A 16,187-nucleotide genomic window follows, 5' to 3' on the forward strand; every position below is an offset into this window, starting at 1 on the left:
AATCCTGGCCTCCTCCACGTCCCCTGAATATGCCAGGTGTGTTCCCACCTAGGAGCCTTTGCACTTGCTGTTTCTTCTGCCTAGAATGCTCTTTCCCCAGATGGTCACACACTTGGCTTCATCAATTCCTTCAGGAGTTTACTCAGATGTCACTTTCTCAAGCAGGCCCTCCCTGACCACCCTGTGTAAAATCACCACCCACCACCACCACCACCAGCACACTTCCTATCTCCCTTTCCTGCTTTGTTTTTCTGCTTAGCACGCATTCCTATCTATTCTACTATAGATCCTACTTTCTCATTTTACTTCTCTCTCTCTCCCACTAGAAGGTAAGGTTTACAGGAGCAGGCATTTTCATTTGTTTTGTATACTGCTGTATTGACAGCTTCTAGAATACTGCTGACACGCATTAGATGTTCAATAAATATTTGTTGAATGAATGAGTGAATATACTACGTATTCCAAAACAAAACATAGAAGACTAGGGGATTATTCATAATAATTCTTCCCCTCATTCTCCTACTTGCTGACTATAGTGCCCAATTCCAATATAAGGAATGTTCCTCCTACTTTAGAGGGCAATGGAAAGAGGGACAAAGTAGAGGGAAGGGAATCTATTTTATAGAGGCCTATATATGTCAGGAACTTTGCACTCATTATCTTTAATTCTCTACCAATTCTCAATTACAGGTAATTCTCATCGTAAGGTAAATACCATTATTCTTACTTTGCAGAGTAGGAAACTAAGGCTCAAACAAGTTAGATAACCTGCTCCAGTGTCTTAGCTAATGGCCAGGATATCAACACAGGTCTGCTGACTACAAAGTCCCCACTCATTCCACTAAACCAGTGGTGATCAATTCTGGTTGTTCATAAAAACCACCTGTTGAGGTTTGGGGTTCTTTTTATTTGCTTTTAATGGAAATGCTTGGGACCCAGGCCAGATTGACTGCATCAGAATGACCATCAAGATGAATCTAATGGAACCCAACTTTGAGAACTACCATATTATGCAAACACAGAAGACAAGGAAAGAGTGATACCTGTTGAGTCTGGCCTCCAGGTGGCTGCTGAGATATTCAGAAGGGAAGATGGTGTGTTCAAATACAGAGAAGCTGTATACATGATTCATGGTCAGTGCCAATTCTGTCAAGTTTAGGTGTAGCTTGTCCATGCTGGGTAAAATTGGGAAAGCAAAATGAGCCTTGATTACAGGTCTGGCACTACCTGCTAGTATCTGGGAAGGATTTGTTGGGCCCATGACCCTCAGACCCCTTTCATCTTCTAGGAATACTCAGCTTAGAACAATACACACTGATGCTGACTTCAAAGGCACAGTAGAAAATTCACATTTAAGTGCTTTTCCATATCTGCCATTCCCCAGCACCACTTCCGCATTCTTTTGCTATCAGCTTCCCTCTTCCCTGCTCTCCCTTCTTTGATGCAGTGCCCAGTTGGCCCTCCAGGGCCCAGGTCCTCACGTGGTGACAACGCTGCGGTTCTTCCGGTGACTTTCAGCACCCGGCTTGTCCCTCTCGGGCTCCCCTTTTCTGGGAGTCTGCCTCTGCTTCATGGTTTTCTTGTTCTTGGCCTTGCTGATGGTAGTGGCACAGTGCTTAGGTAGAAGCTTTAGAAACAAACACAAGTGAATGGAGAAATGAGATTTGTTCCTAAAACTGCAGAGTAGCCCATCCAACAGTTATAAAAAGGTCCCTCCATTATTGTCTGTCCTTTTATCTTACTGCCTTTCTCACTCTCTCCTTCCAACACCTCTTTCTCTAATGTGGGCCTGTTTGGAATGTGCCCACCTCTTTCAGTTTTCATTAAATATCTCCCCATGCGTAAGTTCAAACTCTCAAGATGGCAGTGTCTTTACGGATCAGATCATCAATCCCCCACCCACATCCTGAGAGAGAGCCTTTCCTAATGGAAAAATTCAAGCAAGAATGAGATCTAAGAGCTCCACCCAATTGCACTTTCTAGAGTCTTCCAACCTCAGAAGACAGCGTTTTCTTGCTAGTGTGGAACAACCATCTCACTTGCTGCATTCCTTCATATTCTGTCCTGTGGAGACAGTTATCCACACTACCACAGCCCCCCAAAGACTCAGAGCTCACAAGGTGCCAGCACTCTCTTTCCACTTCTTTTTTTTTTTAATAAGATGTCATATTTCTTGCTAGCTAGTTTAAACATAAATCTTGCGTCTCTTCTCTTCACTCAGTTAGCCATACAGAAAAAATAAGATAGAATTATATATTCAGGTATCTCCTTCAAGGTAATCACCTTGGAATTCTCTCCATTTAATCCAATGCTGCTGAGCACGTACAGAGCATGCCTGGAAACGCCTCATTTGGAATTACTCTTAGAGAAGCATAGGAGCCATGAGAAAAAACAAAAACTGGTTTTGTTACTTTATAGTCACACTTTGTTTTTTTAAGTCCAAACTCTTACTGTTTCAAAAAATCTAGTCCACCTTGATGGGCAAAGATATGTCAACCCTGAAGTTTATGCAAAACTGTCTGTGGTAGATTCCGAAAGTAGTTACAAAAAATGTAACTCCATTAGTAACGGCAACATCACTAATTATATATTCAAAATAACTTTGGAGGGGCCAATACTCATTTGTCTGCAAAAGGTCTGGTGCCTGTGAAAACAATTACTTACATAATGTTTTAGTCATCCCCAATACAGCACTGAGCAAATCTCTTTAATTGTGTCTCTTACATGTGGCAAGTATTCAAATTGAGTGATGAATATACCCATAATTGTACTTGTTTGCATATCTTCCTTGCATTATTTATTTAAATGTATTTCAAACATGTATTTGTACTCCTTTTTCCCTTCAACTGGGACATTCCTCTAGGGCAGGAATTGTGTCCCTTCCTTCTGGGACCCCACCCCAAAAACCCAGCTTAGTGCCCAGTAAGTATCAAATAATATCACAGCTAACATCTATGGAGAGTTGTATACCAACTATTTAAGGTACTCTATTTCATTTACTTTTTATGATACCTCTATAAAGAAACTATTTTTATCCCCCTTTTACATATGAGAAAATGGAAAGGTTAAGTAATAATATAACTGTGCCTATGTATACACACACACACACACAACCTGGCTCCCCTCCCACCAAACCTGCTACAAAGCCTGACTCAAACCCAGGAAGGGTGGGTAGTCTAGGCAATCTAAAAGACTCCAGAGCCACAGCAGAACAAGTTCCCCATTTTCAGATTTTCTGAAATTTAGGTTGAGCTAATCACGACCAGGTGCTGTGAGTCAGTCAAGGGGGAGGTGGGGACAAGCAAACAAGGTCAAGAAAGCAGCCCTGAGGATAAACACAGAGGAGGTACCTGAAAATGTTCAGACAGCCACAGACGAGGGTGCAGATGGACAGAAAGGTGAGACAAGACAGGTGATCTGGGGGCCCCTGTCCTAAGGATGTGTACACAGGGCAGAGAGAAGAGGGGAAATAAATTAAAAAGTTAACTCAGCTCTCAGAACACTTCAAATGTGAGCACAGATTTTGTTAAGTACAGCTATTCAAATATGAGTATTTTTAGACACCTCTATCTAGTCCTAAGGGAGAAAAGACTGAAGGGACTACACTAAGAAAAGCATCCTGCCATAAACTCAAGTACAAAAAGCTCCAGCCTTACTCGAGACAAAGGGTTAGAGAATTTGGACTTGAGAGGAAGACTAAAGTAGCGAGAGGGAAGGGGCCGAGGGAAGGCAGAGGGGAAACTGAAAGAGAGCAAGGACTGAGCCCACCTGCTCGCTCAGCTTTCGCTGTTCGGCACAGATCTCCAGGACACAGTTACTGGCTTGCTTGGCCAGCTCTTCCAGGAAGGAGTTGCAGTGATGAAGGCCATGGTTCTTCAGGTGGGGGTACTTGGGGAAAGAGGAGCCACAGAAGAAATTACCATCACCAAGACAGCCACTGCTTCCTCATCAGGCTCCTTTGATCCCCTGGCCTGAGCCATCTACTGCTTCTACAGAAGAAGAAACTGAGACCCCGAGCGAGGATACATTCTACATACAGCTGACACACTTAGGGACTCGTATCACATACCTACATTTGTACCCTTCTTGGGACCAAAATCGACCCTTTGGAATTGTGTTTTGGAGTAATAAGAATGAGATGTGATCAGAGAGATGATAGGGTGTGGAGTTCAGGGTACCCACCTCCTCTGGGCACATCTCATGAGTGCAGTGGACAAAATGAGCACAAATCAGAGGGAAAGCAATGGCATAACGCAACATGGTAGGTTCCTCCAGGGTTGTAGCAAACATCTTCTCGAAGGTTCGGAGATGAAAGCTGCAGGGAAAGTGGAAGGAGACTTAAAACCAGGGTTTAGGAACTGGGCCCTTTGAGATGGAGAGAACATTCATTCTTTCAACAAATACTTATTGACATTCACCACTCCTTCCCTAATTTCCTCATCCTTAAGGTAGATGGGAATCCAAGAAACTACTCTTTCAGACTTTCAGACAACCCCAAGGCAGTTTAGTGATAATCTTCTTCCCTTTCCTTGTACAAAATTTACTATTCCTCCCTCAGAACCTCTGCATGATTTGGGCCATTCCCCCTAATTTAGAAGTCCTTCAGTACTACTCATTCACATCCCTCCCAAAATTTGACACTCAGGCTCCAGAGAACTTTCTCAGATTAATTCCATGAAACCGATCTGTCCTCAACCCTGTATCCTCTCAATGCCATCCACTCTTTTCATACTTTCTTACATTTACAATAATTATATCGATGTCCTTTTCACATGTGGGTGTTATATCTCCCTGCCCATATTGAATGCAGAGAGCAGAGCCAACATATTGTGTTGTTTGTTTGACCCCTCAAAGGGTAAAGTTACACACAACAGTGGTCACTTAATAAATGCTGAATGATACCAAAGGAAGACCAACTAATTTTCATTCTCCACAAGCCCTATTCTCCAGCCCTCTCAATTATTTTCCGTTCTCTCCACTAAACTTCCAAGTTTCCATATCTCTTTTAAATCACAATGTCCCAAGAATAAAAAGAACCTAAAAAAGGTCCCAAAGATAACAGTGAAGAAAAAGATGTATCAATGAATTATCCCAGAGAAGGGAAGGCTATGGGAAGTCCAAATGGCTTTCCTAAAGAAAGCCAGAACCAAAGGGAATCAACTCCAAATTCCTATCACTTGGTAGAAGCTGGAATGGTGAGCTGTGGAGTTTGAGCATCTGCCTTTAAGGAGATCTCAAAGAAAACAAGATTTTTCCATCTGTCTGGGGGAATGACTGTCCTCCACAGAGGTCAGACAAAAGATCAGGTCAATTGATAAAGAGCTCTAAATCAGGACATACCAGAAAGTAGACAAGTCAGAAGTTTCCACCAGCATAGCCTCTACTGAGTCCAGCATTCGGGAGTGAAAGACAATGAGGTTCATCACCTTGGCTAAGTCAGGGTTCTCGTGCAGGTGCAGGGGAGCCTTAGCCACACTGGTATATGCCTACAGTTGGAGTTGGGACAAGGGTGGAGAAAAACAAGATAAATGAAAAGGACCTCCCACCTTGGAGCTATAGTTTGGCTAAGTTTTGTCCTCTGCAATCAGCAGTGTCCAATGTTGAATCACTCCATAGAGCAGAGCTTAGGAGATAAAAAGAGAAGGGATTGTGGAGGAGGAAGAACCTTGAGAATGGAGGTCCACTAACAGGAACAGACCTACCTGTAGACGGAACCAGTCCAGCCTCAATCCAGAGAATTCAAATTTCTCTGCATTATCAACTGCAAGACAAACAGAAGTTTAAAAGGGAATAATAAAACAGCACCCTATATCACACTTACAGAATGGTCATCTTGTCCCATTCCCTGGCTCAGAAGATGAATATTTCTAGAAAAAAAAGATGTTCACCCTCACATATACCCTTCCTCCTCAATTCTCTCCAGTTACCTTGTTTGAGATTCAGAGAAGAGAGAGTACTGACGAATGAGGACATTATGATGGACTCCTCCTCAGGACACACAGACAGGTTCTAAAAGAGAAGTTGGAGTTACTATCAAGTGGGCATAGTTTCCACCAGGATAGACACAAGGACCGCAAGGCTCAGTCAGCGTATGAAGGTAGAAAGAACTGCTAAGTGCCACCAACAGACAGAAAGAGCCAAGCAAGAGATGGAGGTAACTCCTGAGTTCCCCGCTGTGCTAATACCCAATTTCTCTCTATTTTTCTCTCTTATTTCTATGTAGTTCACCTAGGAAAAAAAGACTGCCAAGATTAGTGGCCTTTTTTTTTTAAATGTGGAAGGGAAAATTGGGCTTTTTAACACACAATCTACAAAGCATGAGATTCAGTCAGGGTGGCCCCGGGAGAAGATAACCAGGGATCACCCTGAGATTTCCCAAGTATAATCAATTAAACATACTTGAATGATGTCACTGAGCACAACAGCATCAAATCTGGCCAGGTACTGAAGGTGGTACTGCTGTATCACTTTGATGTGTCTTCGGACCAGAGCCCTAATCTCCTCCAACAAGAAAAGCAGTTCTGCAATGCTCCTACAAGTTGAGGACAAGAACAGAGAGAGGTATGAGACTAGAAATGTGAACTGAGACAAAGACAGTGATAACAGGGCAGAAACTGAGACCACCTGAGGTCATTTGATGCCTCCCTGTCCCTTTTCCCAGTCCACCTAAGGTCAAGATTCTTAACCATGTCAAGTACTAACGAGTCAGCATAGTCCTCAGGTGTCTTTGTCTTGGTGACGTTCTCTGCGTGGCGAACCAGCCAGGTGACCTCATCACGAATGAAGGACAGGGCCATGAAAGCAAAAAGGGCCTAAGAGGAGGACCGGGACTATGAGAATTTTCAACTCGAAAAACAGATTTCAAAGCACAGAGAAAACAAACCTAATAATATGCATATGAATACACATTATCCAGTTGCGGAGCCACACCAAAAATAAACACCGAGACCCACAAAAAATTGTGACACAGAATCAGATATGTACATTTGTTGACATTGGCTCACAGTCAATACGCTTTCCTCCCTATTAAATTACATTTTAGAAATATTTACTAGGCATTTATTGGTTTAAAAAAAAAAAGCAAGCTCTGTCTTCAATTAGTTCACACTCAAATAGTGGATGACAAGTACACAAATAGCTATAATACATGATATACTAGGATAGTGCCCAAAAAAGAGATACAAAACTTTTGGGGGCACTCCAAGAAGATTCAAGGGAATCAGCATATACACATACAAACAAATCACAAAAGACTCAGAAGTGCAAAAATGCGTCAATGCCAAGTCACTCCCCATAAAGTCTTTTATCGCCGGTCATCACGGCCCTCCCAACAGTTCCCTCTCTTGCCTTGGGACCCAGGAGTCCTGGTTCATCAGTTAGCACAGTCTCCAGCTCCTTCACTGCCAGCCGCAGAAATTGGCGCCGTTGACAGTGAAACTGGCCACTGGGGAAAGAAAGTGGAAACTAGAGAATATCATCTCTCCCACCCTTAAAAGTCCTTCCAAGGCAGCGCAGAGGGAAGCTGGGGTTGCGAACGGGTGTCAGGCAGGAGGAAGGTACAGTGCTACTGTTAGACGTGGTGAAAAAACGCACGAGTCTGGGGGGAAGCAGCAAGTTCTTGGGTGGAGACAAGCAAGCTGTACAGAAACTGGGGGTGGCTTAGGTGAGAACAAAGGTCAGGAGAAATTCCTATTCCATCGCCTCCTGAAGAGACCGTTCCCCACCTTTACCTGTTGGCAATTACATGTTCCTTGCTTTCCTTTATGTCTGCCACTCGCTTGCCATACCTGAGGATTGACACAAGCACAGCAGGGTTGGCCGTACCACTGGTTAGAGTCCTTGTCCCACCTTCCCAGTCCTCAGAGACTCCAAACTACAGCCTTGGGGGAGCATGGGCTGCCCTCACTATCAGGACCTTTCCAGACCCTACTCCTCATCTTGGCCTATTAACAAGAGACTCATAGAGCTTAGAGACCATTCAGTTCTCTTCACTATTTTGCAAATGAAGAAAATAATACCTAGGAAGAGAAATGACTTGCCCAAGGTCACACAGGGCTCTAAGGGCAAAGCTGGGTCTAGACTTCCAGTCCTGTGCTCCTGCCTCAACACCTTCAAGCCAAGTACTCCTCCAGGTTTGAGGGAGATACAAGAAGCAGTGCATCAATGTGACGCAGGCCCTGCTCTCAAGTAAAAGGACTTACTCCAGCTCTACCTCGGGTCCCATTCCCCCTCGCCCCCTAAGAATTTAACTTTATCAGCTATCCCTTTGTCTCTTTAATCTCTCCCTCTCCATTGGTTTATTCTTTGCTCCCAACACATAAGTTCAAAGCCTCTCTTATTCTAAAAAGACCCTCGCTTGGGGGCCGGCCCCGTGGCTTAGCGGTTGGGTGCGTGCGCTCCGCTGCCGGCGGCCCGGGTTCGGATCCCGGGTGCGCACCGAAGCACCACTCCTCCAGCCATGCTGAGGCGGCGTCCCACATACAGCAACTAGAAGGATGTGCAGCTATGACAGACAACTATGTACTGGGGCTTTGGGGGAAAAATAAATAAATAAAATCTTTAAAAAAAAAAAAAAAAAAAAAAGACCCTCGCTTGACCCTGACAATCTACTAAACTTTGCCCATTCTCCCACACCAATAAACTCCTCCCAAGAGACACCTATCTTCTTTTTACTCCCTCACCTTTCGCTGACCCTTGAATCCCACAAGGCCTTTGACACTAAACAAACTGCTCTCTCTAAGGTCAATGTGAACTTTTGAATCACCAGATTCCATGGTCTTTTCATTGTTCTTGGTTCGTCTGCAATATTTGACTTTCTGAACAATATCGCTCTTCTTCTACTAGTGACCCATGTTCCAAAATCCCACATTACCTTAGGCACTTTGCTCTCTAGGTTCCTTATATCTGTCTTCTCTTGTCCTGCATCACTGTTGCCACCACATTAGTCGAACTTCATAACCTCTCATTTCCCTTCTCCAAACCACTCCCTTATTGAACTTAGCACAGAATCAAAGAAATTTACAGCTGGAAAGGATCTTAATTAAATCAGGATTCAGCTCTACAGCACTCCTGGTGGATAATTATTTCAAACTCTACACGGTACAATAGAAGGAGACAGGATTAAGAGTTGAAAAATCTGGAATTATTTCCTAATGCCACCTCTTATTAACTGAGTGACATTGAGATTAAGCCTCCACTTTCTCATTTATAAAAAAAGAGAATAATACTTATACCTGAGTAGAAGTATCATGAAGATCAAATTAGATTATTTATTTCACAGAACTCCCTAAACTACAAATCATACATGTTAGCTGTTGTTCTTAGCTAAGGGGAACTGAACACCCTTCAAACATCCCTTCCATTCCTTAGAAGAAGTAATTATTAGAAAGTTTTCCTATATATAGCCAAATCTACTTCCTGTAACATCTAATTAATTATCTTAGATCTACTCTCTCAACTCTGCCAGTGATTCTTCTATATTAATACCCATTTGTTGAGAGTATGAGGAATAAGTATTCTCATAGACTGTAGAGAACACATCTGTTTGGAGGACAATTTGGTAGAGTTATTAAATTTTGAAATATGCATACCCTTCACCCCAGCAATTCCACTTCTGAGAATTTACCCTATAGAATTGTTCACAAAGATATATGTCTAAGGATGTTCATTACAGCATTGTTTGTAATGATTTTTTTTAAAGTGGAAACAGTTCAAATGTCCATCAATAGGGGATTGGGTAAATAATGTTAGAACCACATAATGGAATACTATTCGACTGTTAAAAAGAATAAATCTCTATAGACTGATATGCAAAGATATCCAAAATACAGTAAGTGAAAAAAGCAAACTACAGAGCACAATGTAGAGTGTGGATCCATTGCTTTTTAGAAATTGCTTATATAAGTTTGGAAATACACGCACACCTTTATATGTTTATATATACACACAAGCATCTGGAGGACATACACGAAACTATTCTGGGAGGTGAGATCGTAGTCAACTTCCACTTTGTATTTTTTGGATCTCTGGATGTTGGTTTGGCAACTAGAAAAAATAATGAAGGTATTTGAGCCCTTCCTTAATCCCACACTTCCTTCTCATTATAGCTCTCTCTCTATTCTCCTCACGGCCAAACTTCTTGAGTTACTTATTAAATTCTTTATCTCCCATTTGCTTCTAAATCCACTACAACTCAGCTTTCAACCTCACCACTCAAATGAAGTTATCCACAAGAAGGGCACTAAGACAATCTTTATAGCCAAATCCAATGAACATTTTTCAGTCCTCATTTTATTTGACCTCTCAGCATCATCTAACATAGATAATCGGTCCTTCCTTCTTGGAATGTTTTCTTCCCTTGACTTCTGTTTTCTCTCTTTTTCTCAACACCCCTCACTGACTTCTCTGCCTCTGCTGGCCCTTCAATAACAATGTTCCCAGAGGTTGTGTCCCAGTCTCTCCTCACTCTATATGTTCTCCTTGAGTAATCTCACCTACTCCCATGGCTTTGATTGCCATTTCACCAATCTTCATCTGAATCCAGATCTCGCTTCTAAGTTCCAGAATCACAAAGTAAAAGGTCTAACACGCATCTATCTTCAGTGTCCTACAGACACTTCAAATTCAACCTGCTCAAAACCAAATTCACAGTCTTTCCCCTACAAATTTCCTTTTATTCACATGTTCTCTATCTTAAGGAATACCAAGTATCCATACCAGAAACCTTGACGTCATCTTCAATTCCTCCTAATTTACTTAATTAATCTCTGACTCTAGTAATTTTGTCCATCTAATCTCTTTTGATCTCTGCAACCAGGGTGATTTTTTCTAAAAGGCAAATATGATCATGTCACTTCCCTGTTTGAAATCATTCAGTGGCTCCCAATCCTTTTTAGGACAGGTTCAAATTCCATGGCAGGGCATACAAGCCCCAGCTTTCCTCTCAAAATCTGTCTCTTGACAACCCCACCTTTGTAACCCCAACTGCCCATGCACTGAGCTTACATGAATTTCTTAGAACTTGCCACGCTCCCTTTTGCCTCAAAATCTTGATATTTTCTCTGCCTAGAATATCTTTCTCTGCCTTAAGCAACTCCCCTGCCTTTCCACACACACACATACACGCAAACACACACACACACTTCACCTATTTAACTCTTCAGGTCTATCTGTCTCCAGGTTTTTCTGGATCCTCCAGTTTAAGTGTCCTTCTAAATGCTTCCATAGCACTTTGTGTTTATACATCATAATCCTTTACTATATCACAATAGTGTGTCTATTTTTCACCAAGTGAAGCTCCTTGAGAGCAGAGAGTCAGTCTTTTTTTATTTAATAAGCACATATACAACACTTACAATGGACCAGGTACTTTTCTAGTCATTCTTTCCTCATAATAACTTTGTGAGGTAGGTCATAAGGAAGTATTATGATTATCCCCATTTTATAGATGAGGAAATTGAGGCATGGCATGGAGAAGTTAAGCAACTTGCCCAAGATCACACAGCCAGTAAATGGTAAAGCTGGAATTCAAACCCAGGTAGTCTGATCCCAGAGTCCGTGCTCATAACCTCTATACTATCTCGTTAATTAATGTATCCCTAAAACCCAGAGAAGTGCCTAGTAAATGGTAGGTATTCAATAAATACTTCTTCAATAATTAGAATTAATCCTTACCACCCATACTCGGGACACTCATGGAGACTTTTGAAAAGGGATGTCAGGAGGGGCTAAAAATCCCAAAAGAAGATCAGTTTGGCTCTCATGTCTCACCCTTTCAAACTGCTAAACAGGTCCTCGGTGACCTTGTGCACCTGCAGCACGTCCTCCCGGATGAGGGTGATGTACAGGGAGCCCTGCAGACACAGCTTCCACAGCTTCTGGCACTGGTTGTTGGAGTTGAGGCACCCATGGCAAAGAAGAAACCCAACTGTAGGTGGGTAAAACAGTCAGAGGAAGACTCTCAGAACTTGCTATCCATGTGACATGCTCCTAGATCTTTCCCACCTAACCCACAGCTTACTGATAATCCAGCGCTCCATCACTTCCACAGACAGGTACTCACAGGCCATCTGTGAGAAGAGAGGCAGAGATGGCCAAGCAGTTAACTAACTGGTCCTCCCCTAAAGACAAGGGCAGTCAAGCTAGAATTTGAGTATCAAAACCAACTTTTATTGTACCAGACTGGATTAGGGAACTTGGATAAACCAATAGCTAGGAAACCTGCCATAACAGAGGTGAGGCACTGGAAGTGGAGTCAGGAAAAAAGAATACAGTTGAGAAAAGGATAAGGAAGCTGGAAGTCAGGACAAACAAAGGTTTAACATAACTTCTCTTCAACAGTCCAAATACTTTTAATAACAAGAGAGCAAGACTCAAAACCTTATGATTGCTCTCTCCTTTGGATTCTTCTACTACTTAAAGAATAAGTCACTTATTCAGTGCTTCTCATTCATCTTGTACCATCTTGTTGTATTTTTATGACTACATGGCATATCTTCCCTATTGGATTATAAGTTCTTTGAAGCAAGGACGTTGGGCCCACGGTTGTTGAATAAAAACATTTGTTAATTAATTGATGCCTGTGCTCAAGTTCCTGCTGGGCTGAGGAGGTGCCTAATGACTTAGTTTCATCTATTCATTTGTTCTGTGAATATTTACTAAATTCCTTCTACAAGCAGGCACACACCGATCCTGGTCCAAACAAAAGATTCAACCCAACCATGACTATTTAGCTACTAGAGGTAATCACCTTAGAGGAATCTCCTAGAAGAGAGCCAGAGCACTCGTAGGGCTGATGTTTCCTGAAAGAAACACCCTCTACAGAGATGGCCTTGGCAGAGAGAAAGCCTCCACTGACCAGAGGAAAAGGGAACTCACTGTGTCTGAATTAGCAGGGTTAATCATGGCTGGGGGAGTGCTGATGATACTTAGAAGCTGGGCACTGCGCCACTGCTCAGCTCCCTGGTTCCTTCGGGCAAAGAGGAAGTGCAAAGAGAGGAGGGCTCCACTCACAGCCTGTGGGGGAAGAAAGTGAATCCTTAATGTCAATGATGGGGACAATATAATTCTGCCTGAGGAATTCTCCACTCTCTCAGGGAACCTGCCTTTGTGTGAGGCCCAAACTCCTCTGTTAGCTTCTTCAGAGGGTGGTCATACTCCAAGACCATCTGACCCAGACGGGCGTAACTGGGATCACTAGAAGAAAGCATAGGAAAGAGGAGTTACAAGCCTCCCTTAACCATGATGTAAACTCTCATGTTTGCATATAGGATAAAGAAATGTGCATAGGCTGGCTTCTCCACCACCTCCAAAGACGTACATACCAAACTTTGAATTACACATACAGATAACCCATTCCAGGCCCAGGTGTATTAAGCTATGGTTAGATAGAACCACATAATTTTGGGCGGGTCCATGAAAGTTTCTTCCTTATAAGCACCCAAAATAGGACTGGACACATGATAGGTACTCTATAAATTCATATTGATTCATTGTAAATCAAGTAATATGTGTGGACCCAAATCTGTATACAACCCAAAAAGATATATACACATTCAAAGCTAATGGGTAAGGCATGTGCCTAGATATTGATGTAGACACACAGGAATACATATCATGCATAGAATAATGTGCCACAGCCTACTCTGATCCCTCGAGTCTTCATTTTTTCAGTTCTTAAATACTTTTATTTGCACTAATGGAGGGGCACAGAACTGCAAATAATCCAAAATCCATTTATATTTGGCTTCAAATGTATTATCATACATAACTTACCTCTAATGGCTTTACCTTGCTAATATTATTCCTACCAATACTAAAAAGAATTTTCTTTGCCTGTTGCAATAACCTGAAAAGCAGAGTGGAAGCCAGCCCAGGATTAAAAACTGGTCAGAGACAATGCAAACTGGATAAGCCACTAGCAGATATTCAAGAGTTAACTATATGTAAAAGTGCACTTGTCAGTGTATGCACTTATAAGCATTCTAAGTTGTTTTATTTTGCCTGGGTCATCGTGTAGATTACAGGTTCTCATATGAGAAAGCATGGCATCTATTTCCGTTGTGCCACCCTCTACCTCACAGCACGGTGTCTGAGATTCTTCATCTTCTATACCCCTAACTCACCCATGCCCGTGCAGCATCTCATGCGCACAGTTGTACATGCCAATGAGTATCCGTCGATCCTCAATCCGTGACAGAAGTAAAATAACTGAGGTGTAAGTCACGATCAAGTCCAGGTAACTCCGAGTGAAGTCAAAGTTGAGACTCTACAAGGAAAACACAGAGGAACCCAAGAAGAGCAAGATCAATTAACCTCTACTACCCCAACCATTCCAGGAAGTGCTAAATAGACTCTGAAAGGGTCTATTGAGAAGGAGGAACTGACAGGATTGAAAACTCAGAAAGGGAAAATTGGAAGAAAAGTCAGGAGCTGAAAGTGAGCTCAAGATGCAATGAGGCCAGGAAATAATGTAGCGTTTGGGGTTGGAGGAGGTGGAATGAGAACATTTTTGTTTAACTTTCATATTAAATAAATCACATTGCTGATCTGCTTAACATGTAGATACACTTTAATTTCAGCACTTTTTACAAAAGAATTATAGTCCTAGAATGAATAGCCATTCATTCATTATATAGTATATTATATATATTATAATATATTATATATTATATTATAGTCCTAGAGGAATAGCCATTCTTCCAGTCCCATCCCACCCCACACAATCCCAGCCAAGGCCTTTTCTATAGCTCTACGATAGAAGAGAATTACAAAGAATCTTACGATATCAAAATGACACTGGCAGGCATCAATGGTGTTGAGAAGTTCATATACATGATCCTGGGGGTAGAATTGGAGATGAGAATGAATAAAGAATAAAGAGAAGATGACATGTACTACCAGAATTTGAAGGGAAGGGTTCTCTCCCTTATAGGTCCTAGAGAGCCACCGAGTAACAGAAGGGAGGCATTGCTGAATAGAGGCCGTTCCTCCTCAGGAAGCCCTCAGTGAGCCCCTATCAGGCTCACCCTGCCAAATGCCCATGTTTCTACAGGCACAAGTCACTACTATCTTATACACAGTCTCCCTGATCTTATCATCCCAGTGCCTCCTTCCTGCGCAAAAAAGGTTACAAAATGCAGATTCTGATAGGCTGCTTCTTAAATGCCAAAAAATCAGACCCATTTTTATTGACATATCCCAAGGTCAGTCTGTTCTTGGATTCCATCTCCTGTTCTCAAAAGTTAATCATTAACAAATGGGAATATGACCCAACTTTCCATGTGTTTCTATTCACTGATCACCTACCATGTGCTAAGTACTTACTAGATAATTTGCATATACTTCATTTAACCTTTATTCCAGTATGATAGGGATTCTTTTTCTTTCATACATAATTTTACCTAAATAAATATGCAGTTTTATTGTGGACACTTCCCTCCCCCCACATGAGCACCCACCCTCCATCCTTCCCCAACCCCCAGGTAAACCAGTTGAACAACCTGGTATATCCTTTCTTAATTTTCTCCCTATTTATACAATCTTATTCAGGGAGAGGGAGAAAAAGAGAGAGCTAGAGAGACAGGCTTTTTTGATCATCATCGTGTTACAAAATTGAGAAAATATTACACCCTTCCTGTCATTTGCTTTTCTTGTTCAACCTTACCTGCTAAAAGTCCTCAAAGTCATCTGGTAGGGCACTAAGGCACTTCTTTTTAATGGCCACATGACAGCCCATGGTGTGGCCAATTCATTCGGCCTTTTTCCCTCTGAGGGGCATTTGCTTTGCTCCCAATTCCTGGCCTATCCACTGCATATTGGTACTTTCATTTCTACAGAAGTGGAACTGCTAGATCAAAGAGTGTATATATTTTTATTTTTAAAATATGTTGCCAAAAGATTTGAACAGGTAATTTACAATAAAAAATATACAAATGGCCAATAAGCACATGAAAAGATGCTCAACAATAGTAGTCATCAGGAAAATGCAAATTCAAACCACAATGAGATAACACTACGTACCCATTAGAATGGCTAAAATTTAAGTCTGATGATAGCAAGTGTTGATGAGAAGGTGAAGCAGCTGAAACACTAATATATTGCTGATGGGAGGGGAAAATGAAACAATGACTTTGGAAAAACTTGGCAGTTTCTTATAAAATTAAACATATACATGCCACACGATTTAG

At 41.9% G+C, this 16,187-nt stretch overlaps 1 protein-coding gene across 1 annotated transcript in view; it reads right to left on the bottom strand.

Annotated features, from left to right (window-relative positions):
* Positions 1 to 16,187, bottom strand: part of NCKAP1L (NCK associated protein 1 like) — a 38,827-nt gene that overhangs the window by 17,276 nt on the left and 5,364 nt on the right. The window contains exons 4-20 of the mRNA XM_004429161.3: positions 14,782 to 14,838; positions 14,124 to 14,266; positions 13,104 to 13,194; positions 12,877 to 13,014; positions 12,020 to 12,068; positions 11,770 to 11,926; positions 7,731 to 7,787; positions 7,348 to 7,444; positions 6,703 to 6,812; positions 6,400 to 6,532; positions 5,928 to 6,009; positions 5,703 to 5,761; positions 5,341 to 5,486; positions 4,183 to 4,315; positions 3,769 to 3,888; positions 1,482 to 1,627; positions 1,044 to 1,175 (exon numbers count right to left, since the gene is read on the bottom strand). Of these exons, the coding sequence (XP_004429218.1) occupies positions 1,044 to 1,175; positions 1,482 to 1,627; positions 3,769 to 3,888; positions 4,183 to 4,315; positions 5,341 to 5,486; positions 5,703 to 5,761; positions 5,928 to 6,009; positions 6,400 to 6,532; positions 6,703 to 6,812; positions 7,348 to 7,444; positions 7,731 to 7,787; positions 11,770 to 11,926; positions 12,020 to 12,068; positions 12,877 to 13,014; positions 13,104 to 13,194; positions 14,124 to 14,266; positions 14,782 to 14,838 (1,850 nt within the window). The remainder of the gene's footprint in view (positions 1 to 1,043; positions 1,176 to 1,481; positions 1,628 to 3,768; positions 3,889 to 4,182; positions 4,316 to 5,340; positions 5,487 to 5,702; positions 5,762 to 5,927; positions 6,010 to 6,399; positions 6,533 to 6,702; positions 6,813 to 7,347; positions 7,445 to 7,730; positions 7,788 to 11,769; positions 11,927 to 12,019; positions 12,069 to 12,876; positions 13,015 to 13,103; positions 13,195 to 14,123; positions 14,267 to 14,781; positions 14,839 to 16,187) is intronic.

The sequence above is a fragment of the Ceratotherium simum genome, chromosome 17 (assembly GCF_057802395.1).
Source record: "Ceratotherium simum simum isolate JZ-2026a chromosome 17, ASM5780239v1, whole genome shotgun sequence".
NCBI classification, from domain to species: domain Eukaryota; kingdom Metazoa; phylum Chordata; class Mammalia; order Perissodactyla; family Rhinocerotidae; genus Ceratotherium; species Ceratotherium simum.